The sequence below is a fragment of the Zerene cesonia genome, chromosome Z, assembly GCF_012273895.1.
Source record: "Zerene cesonia ecotype Mississippi chromosome Z, Zerene_cesonia_1.1, whole genome shotgun sequence".
Classification (NCBI taxonomy): Eukaryota; Metazoa; Arthropoda; class Insecta; order Lepidoptera; family Pieridae; genus Zerene; species Zerene cesonia.
The window spans coordinates 4,646,372-4,668,742 of record NC_052122.1 but is presented as its reverse complement, the minus strand read 5'-3'; the positions used below and the strand labels follow the sequence as shown (position 1 = coordinate 4,668,742).

The 22,371-nt window shown below is 37.1% G+C and overlaps 2 protein-coding genes across 2 annotated transcripts in view; both read left to right on the top strand.

The window, feature by feature from the left end:
• The window catches only part of LOC119835753 (succinate dehydrogenase [ubiquinone] flavoprotein subunit, mitochondrial-like), a 12,487-nt gene extending 5,989 nt beyond the window's left edge, over positions 1 to 6,498 (top strand). The window contains exons 8-12 of the mRNA XM_038360735.1: positions 289 to 488; positions 1,849 to 2,043; positions 2,825 to 2,969; positions 3,226 to 3,461; positions 6,346 to 6,498. Coding sequence (XP_038216663.1) covers positions 289 to 488; positions 1,849 to 2,043; positions 2,825 to 2,969; positions 3,226 to 3,461; positions 6,346 to 6,498 — 929 coding nt within the window. The remainder of the gene's footprint in view (positions 1 to 288; positions 489 to 1,848; positions 2,044 to 2,824; positions 2,970 to 3,225; positions 3,462 to 6,345) is intronic.
• A 1,328-nt stretch (positions 6,499 to 7,826) lies between these two features.
• On the top strand, positions 7,827 to 21,392 carry LOC119835622 (mitogen-activated protein kinase kinase kinase 12). The gene is made up of 7 exons (XM_038360555.1): positions 7,827 to 8,206; positions 10,042 to 10,215; positions 10,293 to 10,494; positions 10,575 to 10,913; positions 11,968 to 12,105; positions 12,341 to 12,520; positions 13,020 to 21,392. Exons 1-7 carry the CDS (start codon positions 8,023 to 8,025, stop codon positions 13,390 to 13,392), a joined length of 1,590 nt encoding a protein of 529 aa, XP_038216483.1. The 5' UTR covers positions 7,827 to 8,022; the 3' UTR covers positions 13,393 to 21,392.
• The last annotated feature ends 979 nt before the right edge of the window (positions 21,393 to 22,371 follow it).

The window sequence follows — 22,371 nt, the reverse complement described above, 5'->3', positions numbered from 1 at the left end:
AAAATTATTTTATAGTTTTTAGTTTGATGTGCTTGAAAAGCGTGTTTTTTAGTTTTTTTTAACTATATTTTATTTTTTGCTTAGCCGTAATTTTCTATTATTTCTTTTTATTTTACATTATGAGCAGAATTTAATTCACTTTAGTATAAGTTTGCTCTAAATATTGTTTTTTTTTTTTGCTCTTGCTTAACGTATTCATAAAATGTCTATCTTAAACATAATATATTGAAATTATTTAAATCTAAATATGGTAAATAAAGGTTGTTAATTCTTGTGAGGCGTTTCCAGGCAGAGGAGTAGGTCCAAAGAAAGACCACATGTACCTCCAGCTGCATCATCTCCCTGCTGAAGTCATCAGGGAGCGACTACCGGGAATATCGGAGACGGCCTACACCTTCACGGGAGCCGATGTTTACACCCAACCTGTTCCCATCATACCCACAGTGCACTATACAATGGGCGGGATCGCAATTAACTACAAGGGGGAGGTGCGTTTTCACAAAAGTAATTTAAACTAATTATTTATTCGAGACTAGGCGGCGTGTCACCTTATAAAATGTATATTTTTGAATCACAACGTCGCTGCGCCAGCAATCGCCCCAGGGATACCTTATTGATCATTTAGAATAAGTTGTAATGAACATTCCACCAATAATTCATATTCATAGTTTGATAAATTTCAAGCTGTGTGTATTTGAATATGGCTTCCATCCGGCTGTTAATTTACTTTGATCTGGTCAGCTTTGCTTAATATTGACACTGATTGTTTGATGAAACCTGTAATTGCTCATCCGCTATTGCGATGGCCAAATATCAAAATTTTAGGAAATGTAATAACATTTCCCTTTGACCATTTGATTTTGCCCAAATTGTGTAACATATTAAAAGCCATACCTGAAAATAGCTTGTTTGGTCAGAGGATAGTATAAATTGGCACTTGCAGTCTTTGATGTCTGTGTCTCATGTGGATTAATTGTGGATTCCCTGGTCCGTAAACCATCCATACTGCTTAAATAAGATTTTACGTATGTGTATTATATTTTCATGTAAGTAGATAGGTAGGCCTAGCGTATTATTTTCTTTGTTATATTAAGTTCTTCTGTTGTGTAAAATGTTTTACGATCCACATTAAAAAAGAAGTGATTTTCGGATTTCTGTTTTGTTAATTCGTTTATCGTATTTGTAACTAAATCACTTTTTATTAAGTTGATCACAAATTAGTTCGTTAAATTAAATGCGTAATACACATGGATTCCATAAATCTTGGAATACATTAAATTGGTGTCACATTGTTAGTTGCCGTGATCCTCAGATACGGCATGTCCGATTTTCATGAAATTCTATATGTAAATTCTGTATACATTTTGTTCATACTTAAGAACTGAGAGTAAAGGTATGGTAATATTAGCTGGGCTAATAATCCACCTATTTTATAAAAGATAATCTTGTTCGTGGCCGGAGCGAGAAGTAAGATAAATATATATTTTAATAGACATAATAGAACTACAAAGTTTCTGTAGAACCTGCTTTCCAAACCAGTGGTAAATATTAAATTATGTACTTTGAAGATTCAAAAGCGCTTCTGAAGAAAGTCAAGTTGTTTAATCAATGTTTGAGTTCGAGTTTATATATGACATAGTGAAACTTGTAATATTTTTCTTAAAATTAGTCAAATTGAAGGAGATATCTTGTAATATGATTTAAATGGATGTTGAGATATAAATATTATACTACTAGATTATCGGAAGTGTGTGATAATAATGTTTCAGCAAATTAAATAATTATTACACCATTCATAAGGTATTTTGTGAAGTAAGGCGTAGGTATTAAAGTTTGATAACATCACAGGCTATTATCAATAAGGGAGGTAATGACGAAGTGATACCCGGTCTACATTCAGCCGGTGAGGCGGTTAGCAACTGCCATGGCGCCAATCGACTCGGAGCGAACTCCATTTTGGATACCGTGGTGTTTGGGAAGGCGGTCGGCGTGAATATCGGCAAGATAGCCAAGCCCGGCGAAAAACAACCAACGTTGAATGATGTATGTTATTTGAAAAGACTATTATAACATTAAAACCTAAAGAGAAGTGCTTGTACGACCTTTTTGAAGAATTAATTTTTTGGTAGTAATAGTATAGTATTATGTTTATCAGTGGTAGTTACCATTTATATATATACCATTTTAAAGAATAGCCATACCATAATTGACCTGATTCATTAACATTAGGTTAGGCCTTACTCCTTTATTGCACTGGCATACAAAAAATGTTGCATGCAATCGTATTACCCATAGGTTTGCGGTATACCCCTATCTCTTCTAAGTAAACTTGCGTATGCTAGTGTAGAGTGTAGCGGCATTATCCGTTTGAAGTTTGGCTTTAACCACGTGTAGGTTGATATTGATGATACCTAGGTACTGAGGTCGGACGAAAGTCATAACAGTTAGATATATAGTTACAGTTAAAAGAACGCCTAAAATTATTGTGGTGAAAGATTCGAAGCATTAACATTTAATACATCTATTAAGTCATAGAGAGTAATAGAGAATGCTTAAAGACGAAGATTAAATGAGATTTTAAGCAATTGTCAACCTCTTACGTTATTGAAAAGAGCTCGTAGAGAATTATGCGTGGCATAATAAATCATGTGTACGTTCATATTTCTTAGAACTGTGGAATCCATGTCTGAATGAACAAACGTGAAGAAGGAAAGAAGAACACTTTATATCCAACTTTCTATAAAATACTATCTTAAAATTTTACCTTTTTAATAGTATGTTAGGTTAACCTTAAATGAAGCATACCACTTTTAAACTATCGCAGAATATATGCGACGCGTCAATTGACAACTTCGAGAAGGTTCGCAACAGCAACGGTAGTGTGATGCCGCACGAGCTACGCCTCAACATGCGGCAAACTATGCAAAACAAGTGTGGAGTCTTTAGAGAAGCGAAATTGTTGGATGAAGGTTACAAAATATTATTATAATGTAATGATATAAGAGCTAACCTACCAAGTGGAATATCAGTTCAGTAAATGAGTATGGGGTTTTGAAAACTTTCATAAATACTATTACTAAGTATCGCCTCAGTCTTCTAATCCATCATTAGTAAGCCATACATAAAAGTATTACAAAAATGGTAGTAAAAAAACGGGAACAACAAGATTAATTGCCAAACAGTGTACAGTTTTTTATGTAGATCATATACCACGACCATTTCTAGCGCAAAAGGAAATAATGAAATGGTACGCCGCGTTCAACGACATCAAAGTGATGGACCGCAGCGCCAACTTCAATACAGACCTGATCGAGACACTGGAACTGCAGAACATGCTCCAGGCGGCGGTGCAGGTGGTCGCCTGCGCGAGGAACCGCACGGAGAGCCGCGGTGCACACTTTAGGGATGATTTTCCTAAGCGGGAAGACGAAATGGATTATAGCAAGCCTACTACGGATCAGGTGAGTGGTGAGGCGGAGATTCAGTTGTTTTTAATTTTGTATTATAGCGGGGAACTAAGCTAGTGTAACGCCTCATGGTAAGGTAACATTAGATGTAGGCATAGGGTAAGGAAAAACAGGGAAAAGTTTTAAGGAACAAAACATCCAGTAAAATTTATCTGCGCATGGTGTAGGTTCACGGAAACATGGCTACTGGAATTACTAACAACCCAATCCTGGTGAATCAATAATAGAGCAATTTAATGACTATTCGTCCGTAATGTAACAACACAGAGTTATACATTACATAAAGCTCATCGCAAATAAAGGGCCGACATTATTAACGCGGAGTAATATTTACTTTGAATTCATTTTTGGAATCGGATGTAAGCGTTGGTGAATTTCGTCATTAAAAACTAATAACTTTTATTGTATCACTTTAAATGCCAAACTCATTTAGTGTTAACAGTTATTACTTTAAATGCGGATTATTCCAAATTGGCTTTTATTCTATAGTTGCTCACCCTGCCGTTTCAAATGTATCATATTCCGTCCTTAAACCAAGTGGAGACAAATCCGTAAAACTAAAAAAAATCCGCTTCGAAGTTCTTGAGTTTTATGTGGTGTAAATAACATGACTTCCTTCTCTCATAGCTAATACTAGCTGTGACCCGCGGTCGAAACCGCGTAAGTCCGCATCCCGTAGGAATATCGGTATAAAAAGTGCCTATGTGATATTTCAGTTGTCCAGCTATCTACGAAGCAAATTTCATTGCAATCGGTTCAGTAGTTTTTGCGTGAAAGAGTAACAGACGCACGCATACATATCATCCATCCTCACAAACTTTCGCATTTATAGTATTATTATTCGCCAATAGATGTCAGGAAGAATCATAATAAATTGGGTTTAAGTCGATAAAACACGAATATGACATTTTCTAAAAAAAAATCCTAGCTAGATCGATTTATCGCCCCCGAAACCCCCTATATACTAAATTTCATGAAAATCGTTTTAGCCGATTCCGAGATTCCAATTATATATATATACAAGAATTGCTCGTTTAAAGGTATAAGATAAAGATTATATTATATACGTAGTAAGAAAAATACACAAATGTAAAATAAGCTTATATTGTAAATAATCATAGAACCTAGCAGCATTGTTATATCCTTCCTAAATAGAATAGATAATATGAAAGTTCAAGTGAGCCGTTAAAATAAACACGCAAAATTAGTACCTATGAAATAAAATGAAACTGTAAATACGAAGTCGCAAAAGCAACACGTCACAAGCAGGGCCGTCTTAGACTGTGCTGGGGCCCTTGGGCACACAAGAATTTGGGGCCCTTTTGGAATGTAAAGAAAGTGAAATACATTTTTTTATTGTGATCTGCTTTATTATGGGTAATCTAATCTAATATACTTAATGATATTAGTATGATGCGAAATATATGATGGTAATAGTTTCTTTCGAGATTTCTGTTGAGCAAAATCTTCTATTAAATCCTCGAACTCAGTTTCCTGAAGAATATCTATCACTTTCTATGCTCATAATTGACAAATTATTTAGTCGTTCTTGTAGCATTGATGTTCGCAATTCTCCTTTCCTATCTTTAATCCTTTCCTTTTCCCTTACTTCATAAAAGCGGGCAGCACATTCGTAGAGGCACTACCTTTGCGAATGTTCATGGGCGGTGGTGATCGCTTACCATCAGGCGAACCACAAGCTCAGTTGCCGGCTATGACATAAAAAAAAAGGCTTGATGTCACTCAAATTCATATAAATATATTGATTCGAATAAATCTGAAAATAATCGATATTCGGGCATTGAGAAAAGTGTAATGAGTATTTTGAGATTAAATGTGAGAGAAATTGTCGGCCCCTCGGGGCCCTCTGAGGATGGGGGGCCCTGGGCACTGGCCCCTTGTGCCCTTATGGTAAAGACGGTACTGGTCACAAGGTACAGCCGCCGATCATAAGCTCCGCCCACAAAGTAAATTCGCACAAAAACATTACTACGCGACTGTGACGATATAGCAACGATACGAATACGATGTAGCATCGATGAAGTTCTGAAAAACACATGCAAAATGTTCATAGTCTGTTCTAAGTCGCACGATACCTCGGCAACGAAAAAGCATCGCGTTCTAAGCGATGCTATTTCGATGTAGCTGCGAGATAGAAACGACGCGAGACTGGTTATTGAATAGTTTCTCGCAATTGAAATATAACGTTGTATAAGTGAAAATATTGTTTCTATATAGTTGCGAGTTTGTGTCGATGTAAAAATGATGCAGCATTTACTGGTTATTGAATAATGAATAGTTTCCCCGCGTTTGAAATGTGACATAAAAGCGGAGTCGCGTTGTATTTTACGTTAAAATTAATTAGTGCTTTAGGAATTATGTGAACTGTTATTGACTAATAATAGGCACATATATTTATAATAAATAGATGTTGTGATTTGAATAATAGTATTCATATAATATCCATTTGTCCACAAGAGGACATTTATATGATGCAATTGTATGTATTACAAATTACCAGCATTGTTTCACCCAGTTTACATTTATAATAATTAATTATTATTCGTTAGTGTATGTACATATAGATTTTTAGAGATTGCAGTTATTGTAGGACGAAACTATAATATGGTAATTAAAGAGAATATAACAAAAATGAGAAAAAAAAATATTACCGTAGGTCGGGAAGAGGAAAATAGGTTTTCTCGATTTCCGAGAAAACTACAAGTCTTGCGAAAAAGTTCGACGGTAAAGTTGTATTACACGATCCTCAACTAGTATTTTGAACTTTTTCAACATGTTTTGAACATTTTACAGCGAGCGTGGTTACGGTCGACACAGTTAAATATTTTGGGTCATTATATTAATTTATACCTTTCAGAAACCGAAGCCAATAGAACAGCACTGGCGCAAGCATAGTCTATCGACTGTCGACTTGCCAACGGGTAAAGTGACCATCACCTACCGACCGGTCATTGACAAGACTCTGGACAGTGAAGTGGAAACTATTCCACCGGTACCGAGGGTTTACTAGTCTTCGAACATCATACGATTGTTCTAGGACAATTTAAACGTCTTGAATATTCGAGGATGTTTTATTTTAAAATAGTCCTCAGTCATTCTATGTTTAGTTAGAAGAGTTTTTTTTTACTTTTCAAGGAAACTTATATTGAGGTAAAATCGTGTTTGACATACCTAATGCTTGATTGTTGTAAATTTTACAGACGATAATATGTACCTACAAACGGAATGCGCGATTGTTTTTATGAGAATGTTGTATGTTATGATAAAGGTATTTGTTGCCGTAAAAATAAATGAATAATTTATTAAAAACTTTATTTTATTTAGATTCTATATGAATATACATGTGTATTAAAAGCTATCGTTGTTTTCTAAGGGTTGTCAATCAAAATCAAATGTATAGAGTCACAAAATGGGATAATCCTCCCTTTTCTCCAAGAAGGAAGGAAATGCATCCTTCCACCACATGTAGGTTAATTAATAAAAAATAAATCACTACATTGTATAAACTATAATTAAAGCTAGTTAGCTAGAAAGCAGTCGATTCCCGCGTCTGTCACTATATGTATATATGCTAAAATCTTTAATACTACACAACGGATTTTAGTGTTTATTTATAAAGATAGAGAGATTCAAGAGGAAGGTTCATATGTATAATAAATATCAAATTACTCCGAATTTAATACGTGCGAAGCCGCGGGCAAAAGCTAGTCTTATGTACATATTTATAATTTGCATTTGTCTATCCTATGGGTATTAATCATATTACCCCCAAAAAAAAGGTCAATGGAGAAGAAAAAACTACCTAACAGGCAATCAATGAGATATGTGTGTTTTTTAATTTTAATGCATCGAGGACTCTTTTTTTCAAAGGGCTCTGGCGGTAAAATCATTAACTATAATGCAATGTGTATAACGAGATGGCGCTAATTTCTGAAGATTGGCAAAATTCATTGTAGTTACAAATTCTTATTATAAGAATTTAAAAATTAGCGCCATCTCGTTATACACATTGCATTATAGTTTATGATTTTACTGCCACCTAACGGAATTCATGATTACTATTACTGTAAGTTATGGACACAGATAACATAATACTATGCTGTCAAAGATAATAAATTCTAATACATTGGCATGAATTTTGAAAATATGTTCATGAAATAAATTTGTTAATAATGTAATCATCAATATAATCGAATGAAACTAATGAATTTTATGTTAAAACAAAATAATTCAATGATGTATATTTAACCGGTAGTTTTTACATCAAAACACATCCCTAACGTAATAAAGACGACGCTTGGCGAGGGGTGCCCGCCCGCCCCGAACAACCCTAGTTACCCCGCTTCCCTCAACCCTCGGGGTGTGCATCGAGCTAGGCTTGCAATCCTGAATCTGAAACAGTTTGCAGGAAGCATTCATCAATTAAACTCGTTCGTAAAACTTGCATTTAGCTCCCTGCATAAATCATAACAATTGCATCTGTGTCCTAAGTTGTGACTAGATACCGGGTACCTAGGTACATTGTTAGTGAATCATGGAGGAGCCACAACAGTATGACGATGATCCTATGCTGTCTATGGTAGAAGAAGAGCCCTCTGATTTTGGGTCCCCACCATGGGAGGAAGAAAAGAAAACCTTTTTCTGGATGGGTGGCGTATTTCAGTGTTTTTCGAATGTCGCGGCTATGTTTCGAGGCGATGAATATAAAGGATCCCAAGGTAAGTTTTATATTAAATTTAATGGAATTTCCCGATGTTTGTTCGATTACATGCAGTCTCAAGGTCGCTGCGCTACGCAGGTGGAGCTCGATTGATTTTCAAACAACAGTTGCATTTCGCATCATATCCTGGGAATTATTGATTTTCAGCCTCTAGCCTTATTGGTCGTATTTTGAAAGCACAAATGTCAAAGTTCAACAAGGTGTTTATGTTACTCATTGTTATTATTTCAGTATCTATAATTAACAGTTAATAGCAATGCCTATGTTTAAATTGGTTAATATTTCATTAAATAAAAACTTGAATTCAAAACAAATCATTTTCAATATAGAAGTTGTGATGTGTTTTGGATTGTTGGATTTGTCCCAATTATGTACTTGCTTATAATTTTTGAGCCGGGGCATGCAGCCATTTCATATTAAATTTATCCAAAGGGGTTTGAGGGAGCATCAAAGGTTGAAGGGGTAAGGGGGGAGAGGGGTATTTGGGTGTAAGTGGGCAAGAGGGTTTTGAGGTCTGAGGGGACGAGGGGGTTTTGAGGGAGGCATGGAGGTGTAGGGAGGCAAAGAGGTTGGAGGGAGGCATGGAGGTTGGTAGGAGGCATGAAGGTTGGAGGGAGGCAAGGAGGAGGGAGGGAGGCAAGGAGGTGGGAGGGAGGCAAGGAGGTGGGAGGGAGGCGAGGACGTTGGGTGGCAAGATGAGGCAGCGAGTGATGAATTTTTTTTGTGTATTGAAATAGTGTTTCAGGAAAAAGTATCAAAAGAGAAGACAGATTTTTTGACTAGATATGAAAATTACTAATAACTTTATTTGAAAATATAAAGAAGATTATTGAGAAGTCAGAACTGAAGGAAAATAGATTCCTTTTAGGACATATGCACATTGATTATTTTCAAACGGTAATTAGGACTTAAATCCATTTTGTAGCGAATACAATCAATGAATATCAAACTCAAAAATTAAAAAAATATTACGGAATGAAGTAAGCAGTCACTGACAGTTAAATTTACAAAAGAAAATTTTTGACATGATACCAACCGGCCAGAAGTAATTGAAAAAAAAATGTTTTTGAAAATTGAGATAAATAAATCAAAAGAATGTGGTTGCTAGCCAACTGCACATAATTTACAACAAAAAGTATTTAATAGACATAAAACTTTTTTTTTATAAGAAGGCATTATGCCAGCATAAACATAATACATAGAATAGGAAGGAGATGTTACTATCTTTGAAATACACCGTTATTGCTTAAGGCAAGTACTTCTTTTTAAACCTAGACAATGCTCTAGCAAATGTTAGCATCTCTAGTTACGCGTGCGGGTTGCCCTTGCGCATGCGTATTGCTCTTACGCATGCAGGTTGCCGTTGCGCATGCGTATTGTTCTTGCACATACGGGATACTATCGCGCATGCGCGATTCCCTTGCGCATGCAAAGAGCTCTGCTTGCTCTTGCGCATGCTCAACTTGAGTGACACTCGAGGGGCGTTAGACCTGCACCTGCATGAGTACAATTATATTAGATACTCAATACTTGATTCAACTCCGCCATGGTTAGACTTCTTTTTTGTAATTTTTTAACAGTTATAATCCTAATCCAAGTGGGCACAAATCCAACAAACCTTAAATCTAACTTTATAAAAAACCCTTTAGACATTCTTGATTTATGAGTGGTATGATTAAAACGGCTTTCGTTTATATAGGAACATTTTGGTAATCGTCCTAAGATATTAATAGACGGAAATCATGTGTTTGCAGTTACTTTACAGTTAAATTAAACAGAAATAAAAAGGGAATCTATCTTTGCCAGCGTAGTTAACATTACTTTTTCTTATAGAAAACTTGGAAGTCCCCATCGAGAAGATCACGGACCTCTTTTACTTGGGCTCTGGGGCTCAAGGAGTAGTATTTGGGGCTCATCTGGACGGGGAGAAAGTGGCTGTCAAACAGTTGCGCACTAAACATGAGACTAACATCCGGCATTTGCTTAAGCTCAACCATGAGAATATCGGTAGGTATTAAGATAGCTGGTGTCCTATTTGGCATTAAAACTTTATGAAATTGCGAATTTTTTTTTTTTGTTATTAGTGCGTTTTCGCGGCGTCTGCACGAATCCGCCGCATTACTGCATCATCATGGAGTATTGCCAATACGGGCCGCTGTTCGATTTCCTGCATAGCAACACGTTGTTCATGCCGAAGCAATTGCTTAAATGGGCTAAAGAGATCGCCCGCGGCATGGGCTACTTGCATGCTCATAAGATTATACATCGGGATCTGAAGAGCCCCAAGTAAGTTAATTAATGTGTTTTTATGTTAATGTGTAATGTTTTAATGATAGATATTGTTCAACACCTCAAGACATTTTCAGCATACTCATCTCCGATAATCTGGTGGTGAAAGTTAGCGACTTTGGCACGAGTCGCGAATGGAATGACGTCAGCGCTGTAATGAGCTTCACTGGCACCGTTGCCTGGATGGCTCCGGAAGTTATACGCCACGAGCCATGCTCAGAGAGGGTAGATGTCTGGTCGTTTGGCGTCGTTATGTGGGAGTTGCTTACTGCCGAGGTGCCATACAAGAACTTGGAGACGCATGCTATAATGTGGGGGGTGGGGACTAATTCTATTTCGCTGCCGATCCCATCTAACTGCCCGGCGAGCCTGCAACAGCTGCTGAAGCAATGCTGGAATCGTGTGCCACGCAATCGGTAAGTTCCAAGTAATAAATTGGCGCCTGTTGTATCTTATTTACGTTTACCCTCATTTCGAATAAAAAAAAACGACAATAATGTGCGACTGATTTTATAAATTTATTTATTTCTGATTATTTTCCTGATACTTCGACATGTATTTTAATTTATTTTTATTTTTATTTAAGTGCATACAAAAAAAAACTGTTTTTTACATTAACCTTGCGAATTAACAATTTATGAAGTGGAACAACGCTTGCATTGCATATTATGTGAAGAAAAAGTGACAAATACTTGAAATCTCAATTTCAAGTAACATAATATATTTATTTACATTTACTTGCATGAAACTACGTAATTGTCATTCTGAATAGCAATTCCATTGTTATGCATTTCGATCATATATCGGTAAGCCGCAAGCCAGAATCTCATTACGTACCCCTTGACAATTGGGCAATTGCATCCGGATACCTAATAGGCAATTTATGTATGGAGTTTCAACATGAAATGAATCACATAATAATAAAAGTCAAGAAATTTAATTTGATTATACGCTTTCAACTTGATGTGAATTTAGGCGTGAATATCGAGTGGTGACAAGGTCCAAGGGCTTTATTCGTAATTTTTTTTCTTAAATGCGTGCTATGAATCAAGCAACATCGTTAGATTTCTAATTAAACGTTTTCGTATTGTACCTGCCTCAGCGAATATTTTTAAAGGGTAGGCTTTCAATTGCAAAATATAAATTGACTATTTCCATCATGAATATCGCCCAAATTTATTTCATTTTTATCAGCCAAATTCATTCTACAATTGAGAATGTTTATTTGAATAAAAATAAGTAAAACCATATTCAAAAAATAAATAAATTTCTCGGAAGTTTTTCTGATTGTAAACGGAAATAAAATATTGAGGCATTTTATATATCATACAACAATACAATTTCAAACTGCTGAATGCGAATGTATGACAACTTTTATAAATCTATTTCGGAAGCATTCTCTCTGCAATATTTAAATACAAAATGTTGGATGAATTAGACAAGGGAAATTCATAGGCGTTTTTTTATTAGGCCACCATTCAAGATCATCGCCGCTCACCTAGAGATGGCTGGAGGTGAACTCCGGTCAATGGACACGGAGACGTTCAAGAACATCCAAAATGGATGGCGCTCGGAGGTGCATGAATGCATGGAGCATCTCTATGCTAGGTATAAATTAAAGCCACTTAGCAAAAATATTTATCTTTTTAATTTTTGTTTACTTAATTAGAAAAAACAAAGAACCCGGCCTATATTCAAGGTTAATTTAAGAATAGAAACGACAACTGAAAATCCTGTCGTAAGCATCTTTAATATTGGTGAAATTGAATTAGAACACTTTTGGCGATAATGTCCAAAATCAAACATTGTGTGCCGCGCATTCTGACGCATCTCCTTATACCAGGAGCGCCAAGTCCTTCAGCCAAGAGAGCACGGACGTGGTGGCGCAGCGCCGCGAGGACCTCAAACAGGCTCGCGACCTCCGCTACGTGTACGAGCAGCAGGTGACCCGCGCTAACGAGCTGTTCCTCGAGGTCTGCGCTGTGCGCCTGCAGCTCGAACAGCGGGAGAAGACCATTGCTGAGTGAGTGTGATCAATGTCCTTTCCTTTACTATCGACTTCTTTCAAACAAGCTTGCAGGAGAAGAGAGTGAGTATATTGTAGAGGAGACTTGTAATGTCGTATTTGAGCGGACTCTGAACTATTTCTGTGAATTGAGCGGTTTTTTTTTTCTAAGAAAAGAGTGGGAAATACTGGATACTTTTTAATAATTTGAGTACTATAACGGAGATTGTGAGATTTTATAACAGTAAGTGGTTATCGCAATGTAGAGTCCTATCCCATTTGCTTGTATCAATAATAATATGTATAGACTAGTTTCTCTTTGTCTTAAAAAATATTAAGCGTAGCTGATCCTCTGCGAGTAATTCATCAAACATTTAGAATACTAGATTTTTTTATGCCCACTTAGGTAGCTCTTAATTTGATATCGAACTTAGCTTCCCAAATAACATCCTAATTTTTTTTCGATTATTTACTTGCGTTATGAGTTTAATTTTTCACCACGGCCCTCGCTCCCTAGGAAAGAGAACGCGCTGAACGACTGCCGCTGTGGCCACCGCGGCATCAAGCTGTTCCAGCGGCAGACTTCCTCGTCCTCGGACACCATGAAGGTACCAGTAGTTGACCAGCGCCGCCGCAAGAAGAAGCCCGAGGCCATCCTGCCCGCGCAACTGGTCGTCCAATACGACGAGAAGCGCGCCGACACCGTGACCATGACCATGGATGACCACGCCAACTGCCCCTGCAACGAGCAGAGCCGCCACTTCGAGAACAACAACGCTAAAGACACGATCATTGAGATGGAGGACAACGGTAACATCGTGGTCAGGGACACCTCGACCTCCAACGATTTCCTGAATGACAACTACATCCCGGATGTGGCGCAGGTGTAAAGTGGACTGGTCGTATTTCTTCTGTTTTTCGGTTGCGTTCTTAGTTTTATATTTTATTTGCTTTTCGTTTATGACCAGAAGATTTACGCATCGACGACGACGAGACATATGCATTGATTATTTCTGTTTTGCGGATTTTCGCAAATTTGTTTATGGTTTTTTTTTTGTGGGGCGAGATTGAAAGGAAGGATCTATGGCGCGAAAGACTTAAACTGGGATGAGATATAAAATTGAATTGGTTTTAAGTTTTAAACAATCGTTAAACGTTTTTGTTTCATGGACTATATTATACAGCTATTAAAAATGTTATAGCAAGCATCATCTCGACTCATGCGCAGTCGGCTGCATTTATGTGAAATTTACTAGATGCGTTATTTAGCCCAAATGATTGCAGGTTTAAATAATTTTGTCTTTATTACACCAGATGAATATGTAATGTGATGTTCACTTACACTGAGCAATGAATTACTATATAACTCACACATACACCTACACATTTTAGTGGTGATGTACACTGAAAAGGGAAAGCATGACCACAACTCAGGCACCACACCACTGGTAGTGACGGCCGGATAAGTTGGCATCAACATAAATATTATATTAATTATTGCAGTTATTCAGTGTTTTTAAAAAATATTATTGATGTTGTGTCAAAATAATATTGTAGTAGTGCGTAGAGGCTATTTAAATATTATTCACTAGTCTATTTAGTTGTAAGGTTTCATGTATTTGTATTACATTTTTCGTTTTCGAATATTGCATACGAAAGTTTCGATTTCCCAAAGGCGATGTTTCAAATAGGATGTGCACGTTGCTCACTTATAATAAAATGATAGTTATAAATAAAGTATACATATTATTAAGATACTCTGTTATAAATCCTTGCAGTTTCACTATTTATTATGTACTATATTCCTCTGGTATACAAATTTATTTCTGAAGGCAATATTTTTGCCGTAAGAAGAACTTACGTATGCCGCCCGCAGGGCACCTTGTGGCGAGGTGTCGGGGAGTGGCGACCCCGCGGACCCGACCGCTCCAGGGGGAAGTGCCCTTTCCTCATCTCCGGCGCTCGGAGTGAACACTGACGAGGAGAGGTCCCCCGCCTCTGGCTTGCCGCTTGGCCGGCCAGAGGGGAGTCGCAAGAGCTACCATCAAGCTCGGGGGTGGCAGTGTTGGCGCAATACGCGGGGAAACCCGAGCCACACTGCACCACCCTTAGCCATTCAGCCCCCGCCCACCTCTAAGGGGCTATCCACCGCCTTGGCGAGTCACCGTCTGCCATTTTATTTTGGACTTCGTTATATTTCCCAAAGTTTTTTTGTAAAAAAGCTTATTTAGATTCGAAAGGTAGACGCCATAGCTTCTCGGAGATTCTTTTACATCCCCCTCCATAGCCTTCATAATTTGACCATGTTTACTGTTTCGTATCGCTCAGTCTCTGCGTGGAGCCCGTTTCGCCGCCTAAGCCTTCCAAAATACCGGGCAACTCTCTTTCGACAGTTACCCGAGTAATTTGACAAATAGATGTAGCGTTAGGGTTAAGTCACATGTGGTTTACAGATTTGTATGTTATTCTTAGTGCTCAGGTAATTAGGTAGTTGGTATGTATATTATGTATAATGTTATTTCAGCTTCGACTTTGACTTCTATGTCTGATGTTACATGGAAATCAAAGTTTGACGTTTCTTAGGATAGGCATAGGGTAAGGTAAGGCATAGTGCATAGGTTGGTCTAGTATTTTATAAATAGATTTAGGTTAAATAGCGTATACGCCCTATGGCGATACTCCTATGTGCCTTGTTAATCGGCCGTTGCGTATCGACGCGCCGATCCAACAGCCGGCACTAGAGCAACAGTCATGTCGACTAGTTGTGATCTTTCAATGTGGTCAAGTGAATTCATCATTGATCAGTTGTATGAGATCACCGTACATTTCTATAAAGTTCCATACTCAGAACTTTGCTTTATGTTTCTACGAAGTGTTACAGCTTTGTTTTAACGAGATGTGAAAAGCGATATCACTTGAAAAATCGCAAAAAGTTAGCTGCTGTCTATCAGTTTCGTCAATTGTTCTGTACATTTCCTTGTGCGCGTACGCATATATACCTAACTTGATCTTACCTCGCGCGGTTGTATGCAGCTCCGTCTTATTTCTTTACTGGGTTCAGTATTTTCAACATTACGATTGTAATAGGCAAATAATAAAAAAATAGATATATGTATTTTTAATGACAAGTTCCTTTATTTTATATGTATAATTAAACGGAAAGTACTGTTTTCTCAGTTGTCCATAATTTATAATTTCTTTTGTTAACTTTCAATCAATGTTTGATCTTGCACATGTAAGCCGTTGTAGAAATCAAGTTAAGACCCGAACATTTAATTGTCCGGAAGCAGCACCTAACATCTGTTTATATTAAAATGGAATGTGAAAGAAACTGGTGAAAGGGCAACCATATGTCCACGCAAATGGAAGTTCTTTTCTGAACAGCTATCGGACTGCCCGCAGGGCACCTTGTGGCCAGGTGTCGGGGAGTGGCGACCCCGCGGACCCGACCGCTCCAGGGGGAAGTGCCCTTTCCTCATCTCCGGCGCTCGGAGTGATCACTGACGAGGAGAGGTCCCCCGCCTCTGGCTTGCCGCTTGGCCGGCCAGAGGGGAGTCGCAAGAGCTACCATCAAGCTCGGGGGTGGCAGTGTTGGCGCAATACGCGGGGAAACCCGGGCCACACTGCACCACCCTTAGCCATTCAGCCCCCGCCCACCTCTAAGGGGCTATCCACCACCTTGGCGAGTCACCGTCTGCCATTTTATTTTGGACTTCGTTATATTTCCCAAAGTTTTTTTGTAAAAAAGCTTATTTAGATTCGAAAGGCAGACGCTATAGCTTCTCGGAGATTATTTTACATCCCCCTCCAAAGCCTTCATAATTTGACCATGTTTACTGTTTCGTATCGCTCAGTCTCTGCGTGGAGCCCGTTTCGCCGCCTAAGCCTTCCAAAATACTGGGCAACTCTCTTTCGACAGTTACTCGAGTATTTTGACAAATAGATGTAGCGTTAGGGTTAAGTCACATGTGGTTTACAGATTTGTATGTTATTCTTAGTGCTCAGGTAATTAGGTAGTTGGTATGTATATTTGTGTAATGTTATTTCAGCTTCAACTTTGACTTCTATGTCTGATGTTACATGGAAATCATAGTTTGACGTTTCTTAGGATAGGCATAGGGTTGTGTAAGGCATAGTGCATAGGTTGGTCTAGTATTTTATAAATAGATTTAGGTTAAATAGCGTATACGCCCTATGGCGATACTCCTATGTGCCTTGTTAATCGGCCGTTGCGTATCGACGCGCCGATCCAACAGCCGGCACTAGAGCAACAGTCATGTCGACTAGCTGTGATCTTTCAATGTGGTCAAGTGAATTCATTATTTGATCAGTTGTATGAGATCACCGTACATTTCCATAAAGTTCCATACTCAGAACTTTGCTTTATGTTACTAGGAAGAGTGTAGAGTTGCTACCGATTTTGGTAAGTTTCCGGTGGGCACAGAAGAATGAAATCTGATTATGGGTGTGTGTTACAGCTTTGTTTTAACGAGACGTGAAAAAGAGTTGAAAAAATCGCAAGAAGTGAGTTTCTGTCTACTAGTTTCGTTAATTATTCTGTACATATATACGTACGCACACATTTTTTCAAATTGTCTCGGTTCATGATTTTCCTTACGAATTTTGAATTAATTTTCCCTGTCTACCTAGGCCGTTCCAGTGTGCACTGATTACTTCTATGTCAGATGTTACATGGAAATCAAAGTTAGATCAAAACATTTAAAAGTCCAGCATTAGTACCCGGAGGTGATACCCAACACCTGCTAATATGGTAAACAAGTAGGTATTAAGTGGGAAATTGAGAGAAACTACGGAGCAGCCATATATATCTACGTAAATGGAAGTTCTTTTCTGAACAGCTATCTGACTGCCCGCAGGGCACCTTGTGGCGAGGTGTCGGGGAGTGGCGACCCCGCGGACCCGACCGCTCCAGGGGGAAGTGCCCTTTCCTCATCTCCGGCGCTCGGAGTGAACACTGACGAGGAGAGGTCCCCCGCCTCTGGCTTGCCGCTTGGCCGGCCAGAGGGGAGTCGCAAGAGCTACCATCAAGCTCGGGGGTGGCAGTGTTGGCGCAATACGCGGGGAAACCCGGGCCACACTGCACCACCCTTAGCCATTCAGCCCCCGCCCACCTCTAAGGGGCTATCCACCACCTTGGCGAGTCACCGTCTGCCATTTTATTTTTAATTAAATTTTGTTATATTTCATTTTCATTTTAGTTATAATATCGCTTATTTCATTTCGAAAGGCAGACGCCATAGCTTTCTGGATATTGATTTAGCAACCTTTCCTCATAGCCCTCATAATTTGATTACAATTAGGTTAATTTTTGGCATCACGTTAACGTCCGCCGCTGGCTGCTGGAGGCGTGCAGTGCAGCTTGCGGCTGATGTTGCAGACATCTCTCACGGCCTCTGCGTGCTGAGCCCGCTTCGCCACGCAAGGCTACCAAGATACCGGGTACCTCTCTTATGACAGTTACCCGAGTATTTTGACGAATAGATGTAGCCTTAGTATTAAGTTATGTGTGTAAGTGTTTTATAGATTTTTATGTCGTATCGTATAGGTAGGATATGTTTTAAATATTTAGGCATAGACAATGTAGTTATTGCTAAGGAAGAGTAGGTATGTAGTTAATTGCAAGTAAACGTAAGTAAACATATGTCATAGCGACTATGTTTCTGTTCCCATGAAGCATCATGGAACAAACTAAATGATAATTAAACAATTATCATCACCTAAGGTAAAGTGTTAAGTAATATTTACTTATATAGTGGGCAATGTGCTAAGGTACGTCGAGTTTTTGAAATATCTCCTTTGGGCTGGTAGAGCTAATATCACATTTTGGAACATACACAAACAAGGTAGAGTTGCGGGTTGATTTTTAATGTAAATAATATGTTTTCACAATATTATATTCAAATGATATCTTTGTATCGTACTCAATATGTGTTATTCGTGTTAATACAAATATAATATGGATAAATTGTAATTTAATAATAAAACGTGTTTGGGTGTATACGTCTTCATGTATTCCGTCTAAGTTTTGCATTTAAATTTCTAGTCAAATGATGTGTATTAATGTTTAAGTTTAGTTTTATTTTATATTTTTACATTTTCAGTTTCTTTTGAAACGGATTTATCTTCGTTATTTTTGTAACGAAAATATTTCGGGCCTAAACTTAAAAAAAATCTAATTACAACTATTGATCGTTTTTTTTTTTAACGAAATTAAATTGACATAACGGTTTTTACATTACATTTACAGTGCTTTAAAAATTCTGATCAAATGTAAATGGATGTAATGTATACAGGATCTTTAAACGAAATGTATAATCCGAATTTCTCATACTTTAAAGTGATAGTCTACGCACATGGACTTACCTCGATATAACTTATTTTGTTTTGTGTACGCGTGACCACTGCGCGTACGCATTTATATAAGGGGGTTCTATTGATATATATATCCACTATTAGACTTGCATATATCTTGAAATTCCAAATTATTTTTTTATATTCGCCTAATTATTACACTGGAGGGATATTTTTGTATTATGATGATGAGATGTGCTTACATATTATGGCGTGCGCGATTTGGTAAACTGTGAATCGTTATTGATGGCTATGGTGGGATAATAGTAGTCGCTAGTCTAGAATTTTCTAATAATTTTTGGTTTCGCATGCCAGCTGCTATGCTGTTGATAACGATTTTAAAGCCTCGTTCCTTATTAGTCCACGAACATGTTACATTTTAAAGGGTTTAGCGTGCGTTTGTCGGAGGACGCGCTTTTGTTTGATGGATTTGTAGAGGTGGGAGGAGGGAGGTTAGTAGTAATATATTTGTATTAAAGTGGCAGCTGCGGAAGAAAAGTGGCAACCCGACAAAATTGAATATAAGCTTCTGATAATCTCACCTAAGCTTCCATTAAATAAAATTGAATCCTCTGATAAACGCAACCTACAATTTAACTTTTCAATCTACTATATTGATAGGATTATTCATAAAGTTGGAATAATCCTATCAATATAGTCGATTGAAAAATTAAATTGTATCACAGATATTTAAAAATACAAAATTTTGTTTTATTTCATCTTTTTTTAATAAATATTTCACTATATTATGACACTTTTAAATTACTATATGGGACGAGGCTGCATGTTTACTCGCGTGGTGTTGTGATATTGTCGCCTTTGCGAAACAAGTGATATGAGGTGGTAATTAAAGTCGATTAGCGTAATCACTATATTTTTTTAGCGTTTGGAATATATATGTCTGCAGTTATTAAGGACGTGGCTACACGAGCGAAATTTCCAAATTAATCCGAACATAACGTTCGAAACGTTGATGGTATCCTCGCGTGTATACATGTCCTAATATAATTTATAATTTGTCCTATATCGTAATACTTTTCAGATGCATATATTTATTTTATATTTTTATTAAGCGTTTTCGGTTCAAGGGTTGTTTTTTTTTATTTATTATTCTGTAAAGATAAGTCAGTTGAAAGTTATAGACTGCTAGTCTAAAGTTTTTGGAGAGTTTTACTATTTCTATGGATGTACTCTATTCTCTTAAGCGATATGTGTAAGTAATGTAGGTATTCTTTCTACGATAAGCTCAAACACGCCACTTTGATGTCTTTAGTTTGCTAAATGCGGTAAATACCGATAGTCTTGATACGTCCTAATTTAGTTTTTCGAACCCGAATTCTGTGAAAAATAGGACAACCCGACGAAATATATGAAACATCGGGCAACTGACGTGCATCCATCAGTTATTGAATAGACCTAATGAATTGTTTTGCATAACTAGCTTATATATAGTAATTTGGAAGCTGGTGAATTTTGTTTGGCAATAATTAATATCAAAATGAAATAAGAAATAGTGGCCGCATCGATTTCGCAATTACCGTTTTGACGATTACTGTACGCTTTGATAACAGCGAATGAAATATATGAGACTATTGGTATGTACCGATTTATTCTACGTTGTACGTAATCTTAAATTTAATTAATATAATACTGTAAATTTGCTTTAAGAGTTTACACGTTAACATTGATGTTAAGAAGGTTGTAATTGGCAACAAATATGGAAGGATACCGATTATAATCTGAAATGAATATTATAAAAATACTCGACCGAACGCAGAAATAAACTAAAAACTAATTTTGTTGTATTGACTTTCAACACTAGGTACAGGAATCGGTCTCCTTTCATAACAATTTAGTATTTACCTAAATGTATTTTTGAGCTAATATATATGTACTACACATTTCGTTTGCCGTTTAACCATCTGTCTATCGAAATTTACTGGTCCTTAACTGAGTTAATGAGATATTTTTGTTATACTCAGCTTTTTTCAATGATTAGAAAGGCGCTTAATGGACAGCCGGACATGCTATACCTACTTTTCTACACAAGGGCACGTATAATGCGGGGATCAGAGAGGGAACAGTCCTGTGTAATTGGATCCAAACAGGCAGATAATGTATTGTAATTCGTATGGCTTGCCTTACGCTCGGTGTTAATAATAAATCTTTTAATCTAAAATCATAAATTACTCTAACCATTCATTTTCTAACCAAAGCTTGTCAATAATCGAAGCATTGTTGAAGAGATTGATCCAAAAGTGTTAAATCGAAGATTGACGCTTCTTCTTGATAAAAGATGCGTTATTAATGTCGGGCGTTAGTCTATCCTATACTCTATCTCATTATACCAGAAATATCTATAAAATAGAAACTATATTTTTAGACTATCTAAGCATTGAAAAAGGCAATTTACCTTTAGATCTAGTAAATACGTAGTTATATAAGAAGATTTAGACAAAATTGATCATCTTAATGTTTTTTGTCGGTTACCACTGTAGTTTGATGAAATAAATAAATAATACGCAATATTGGCTGTTTTTATCTTTTCGCCCGTTATCATAGAAATTACTGCTACTATAGTCGGACTGGATGACTTTGGCCCAAAACTCGTAGAATTTTGCATTGAGAAACTAAATTATACAATTGATATCATTTGTAATTGGTTTTATCTTGGATAAAATATAAATTGCTTCAGGATTAAATGCATTTTTAATTTAACAGATCAAATATCATTAATAAATTACTTAATGGCCAAATGAAGGCTAGAGTTGCATGGACAGAGAAGTAAATTGGAGTATCTTTACATACAATAACATTTATTTATTCATTCAATTAGACTTCTTATAGAAGCACTTTAGAATCGTCATATTATACAGTTATAACATATACCACTGGTTCGGAAGGCAGTTTCTACTGTGAAGAGCCGGCAAGAAACTCTGTAGTTGCTCTTTTAAAATTCTATAAATTTATACATTTTAATGCTTGTAAAACAATTTGATGTTTTAATGCTTGAAAAACAATTTGATGATGCCAATGAATTGACCTGTGGTTCTTAAGCGACAACATTCTATGGAATGTCATCTACTATATAAAAATAAGTCGGGTTTTCCTTCCTGACGCTATAACTCCAGAACGCACGAACCGATTTCCACGGTTTTGCATTCGTTGGAAAGGTCTTGGGCGTCGTGAGGTTTATAGCAAAGAAAATTCCGGAAAAATTTCAACAGAAAAGCGGGAAAAACGAAGCCATCTGGTGGCGAAACGGAGTTCGCCGAGTTTGCTAGTATTCCATATTCATTAATGCTGCAGGCTCTCTGAACTAATACATTTTTAATATAGTTTTTGAATTTAGCGCTATTAAACGATTTAATACTATGAGGAATTCTATTGTATAAAACTATACCTTGTCCTATAAATGTATTTTTTACTTTACTTAGCCGGAAAATATATATGTGTATAATCTGTGTGCACTATCTCGTGTCTACAGTTTGGTGGGG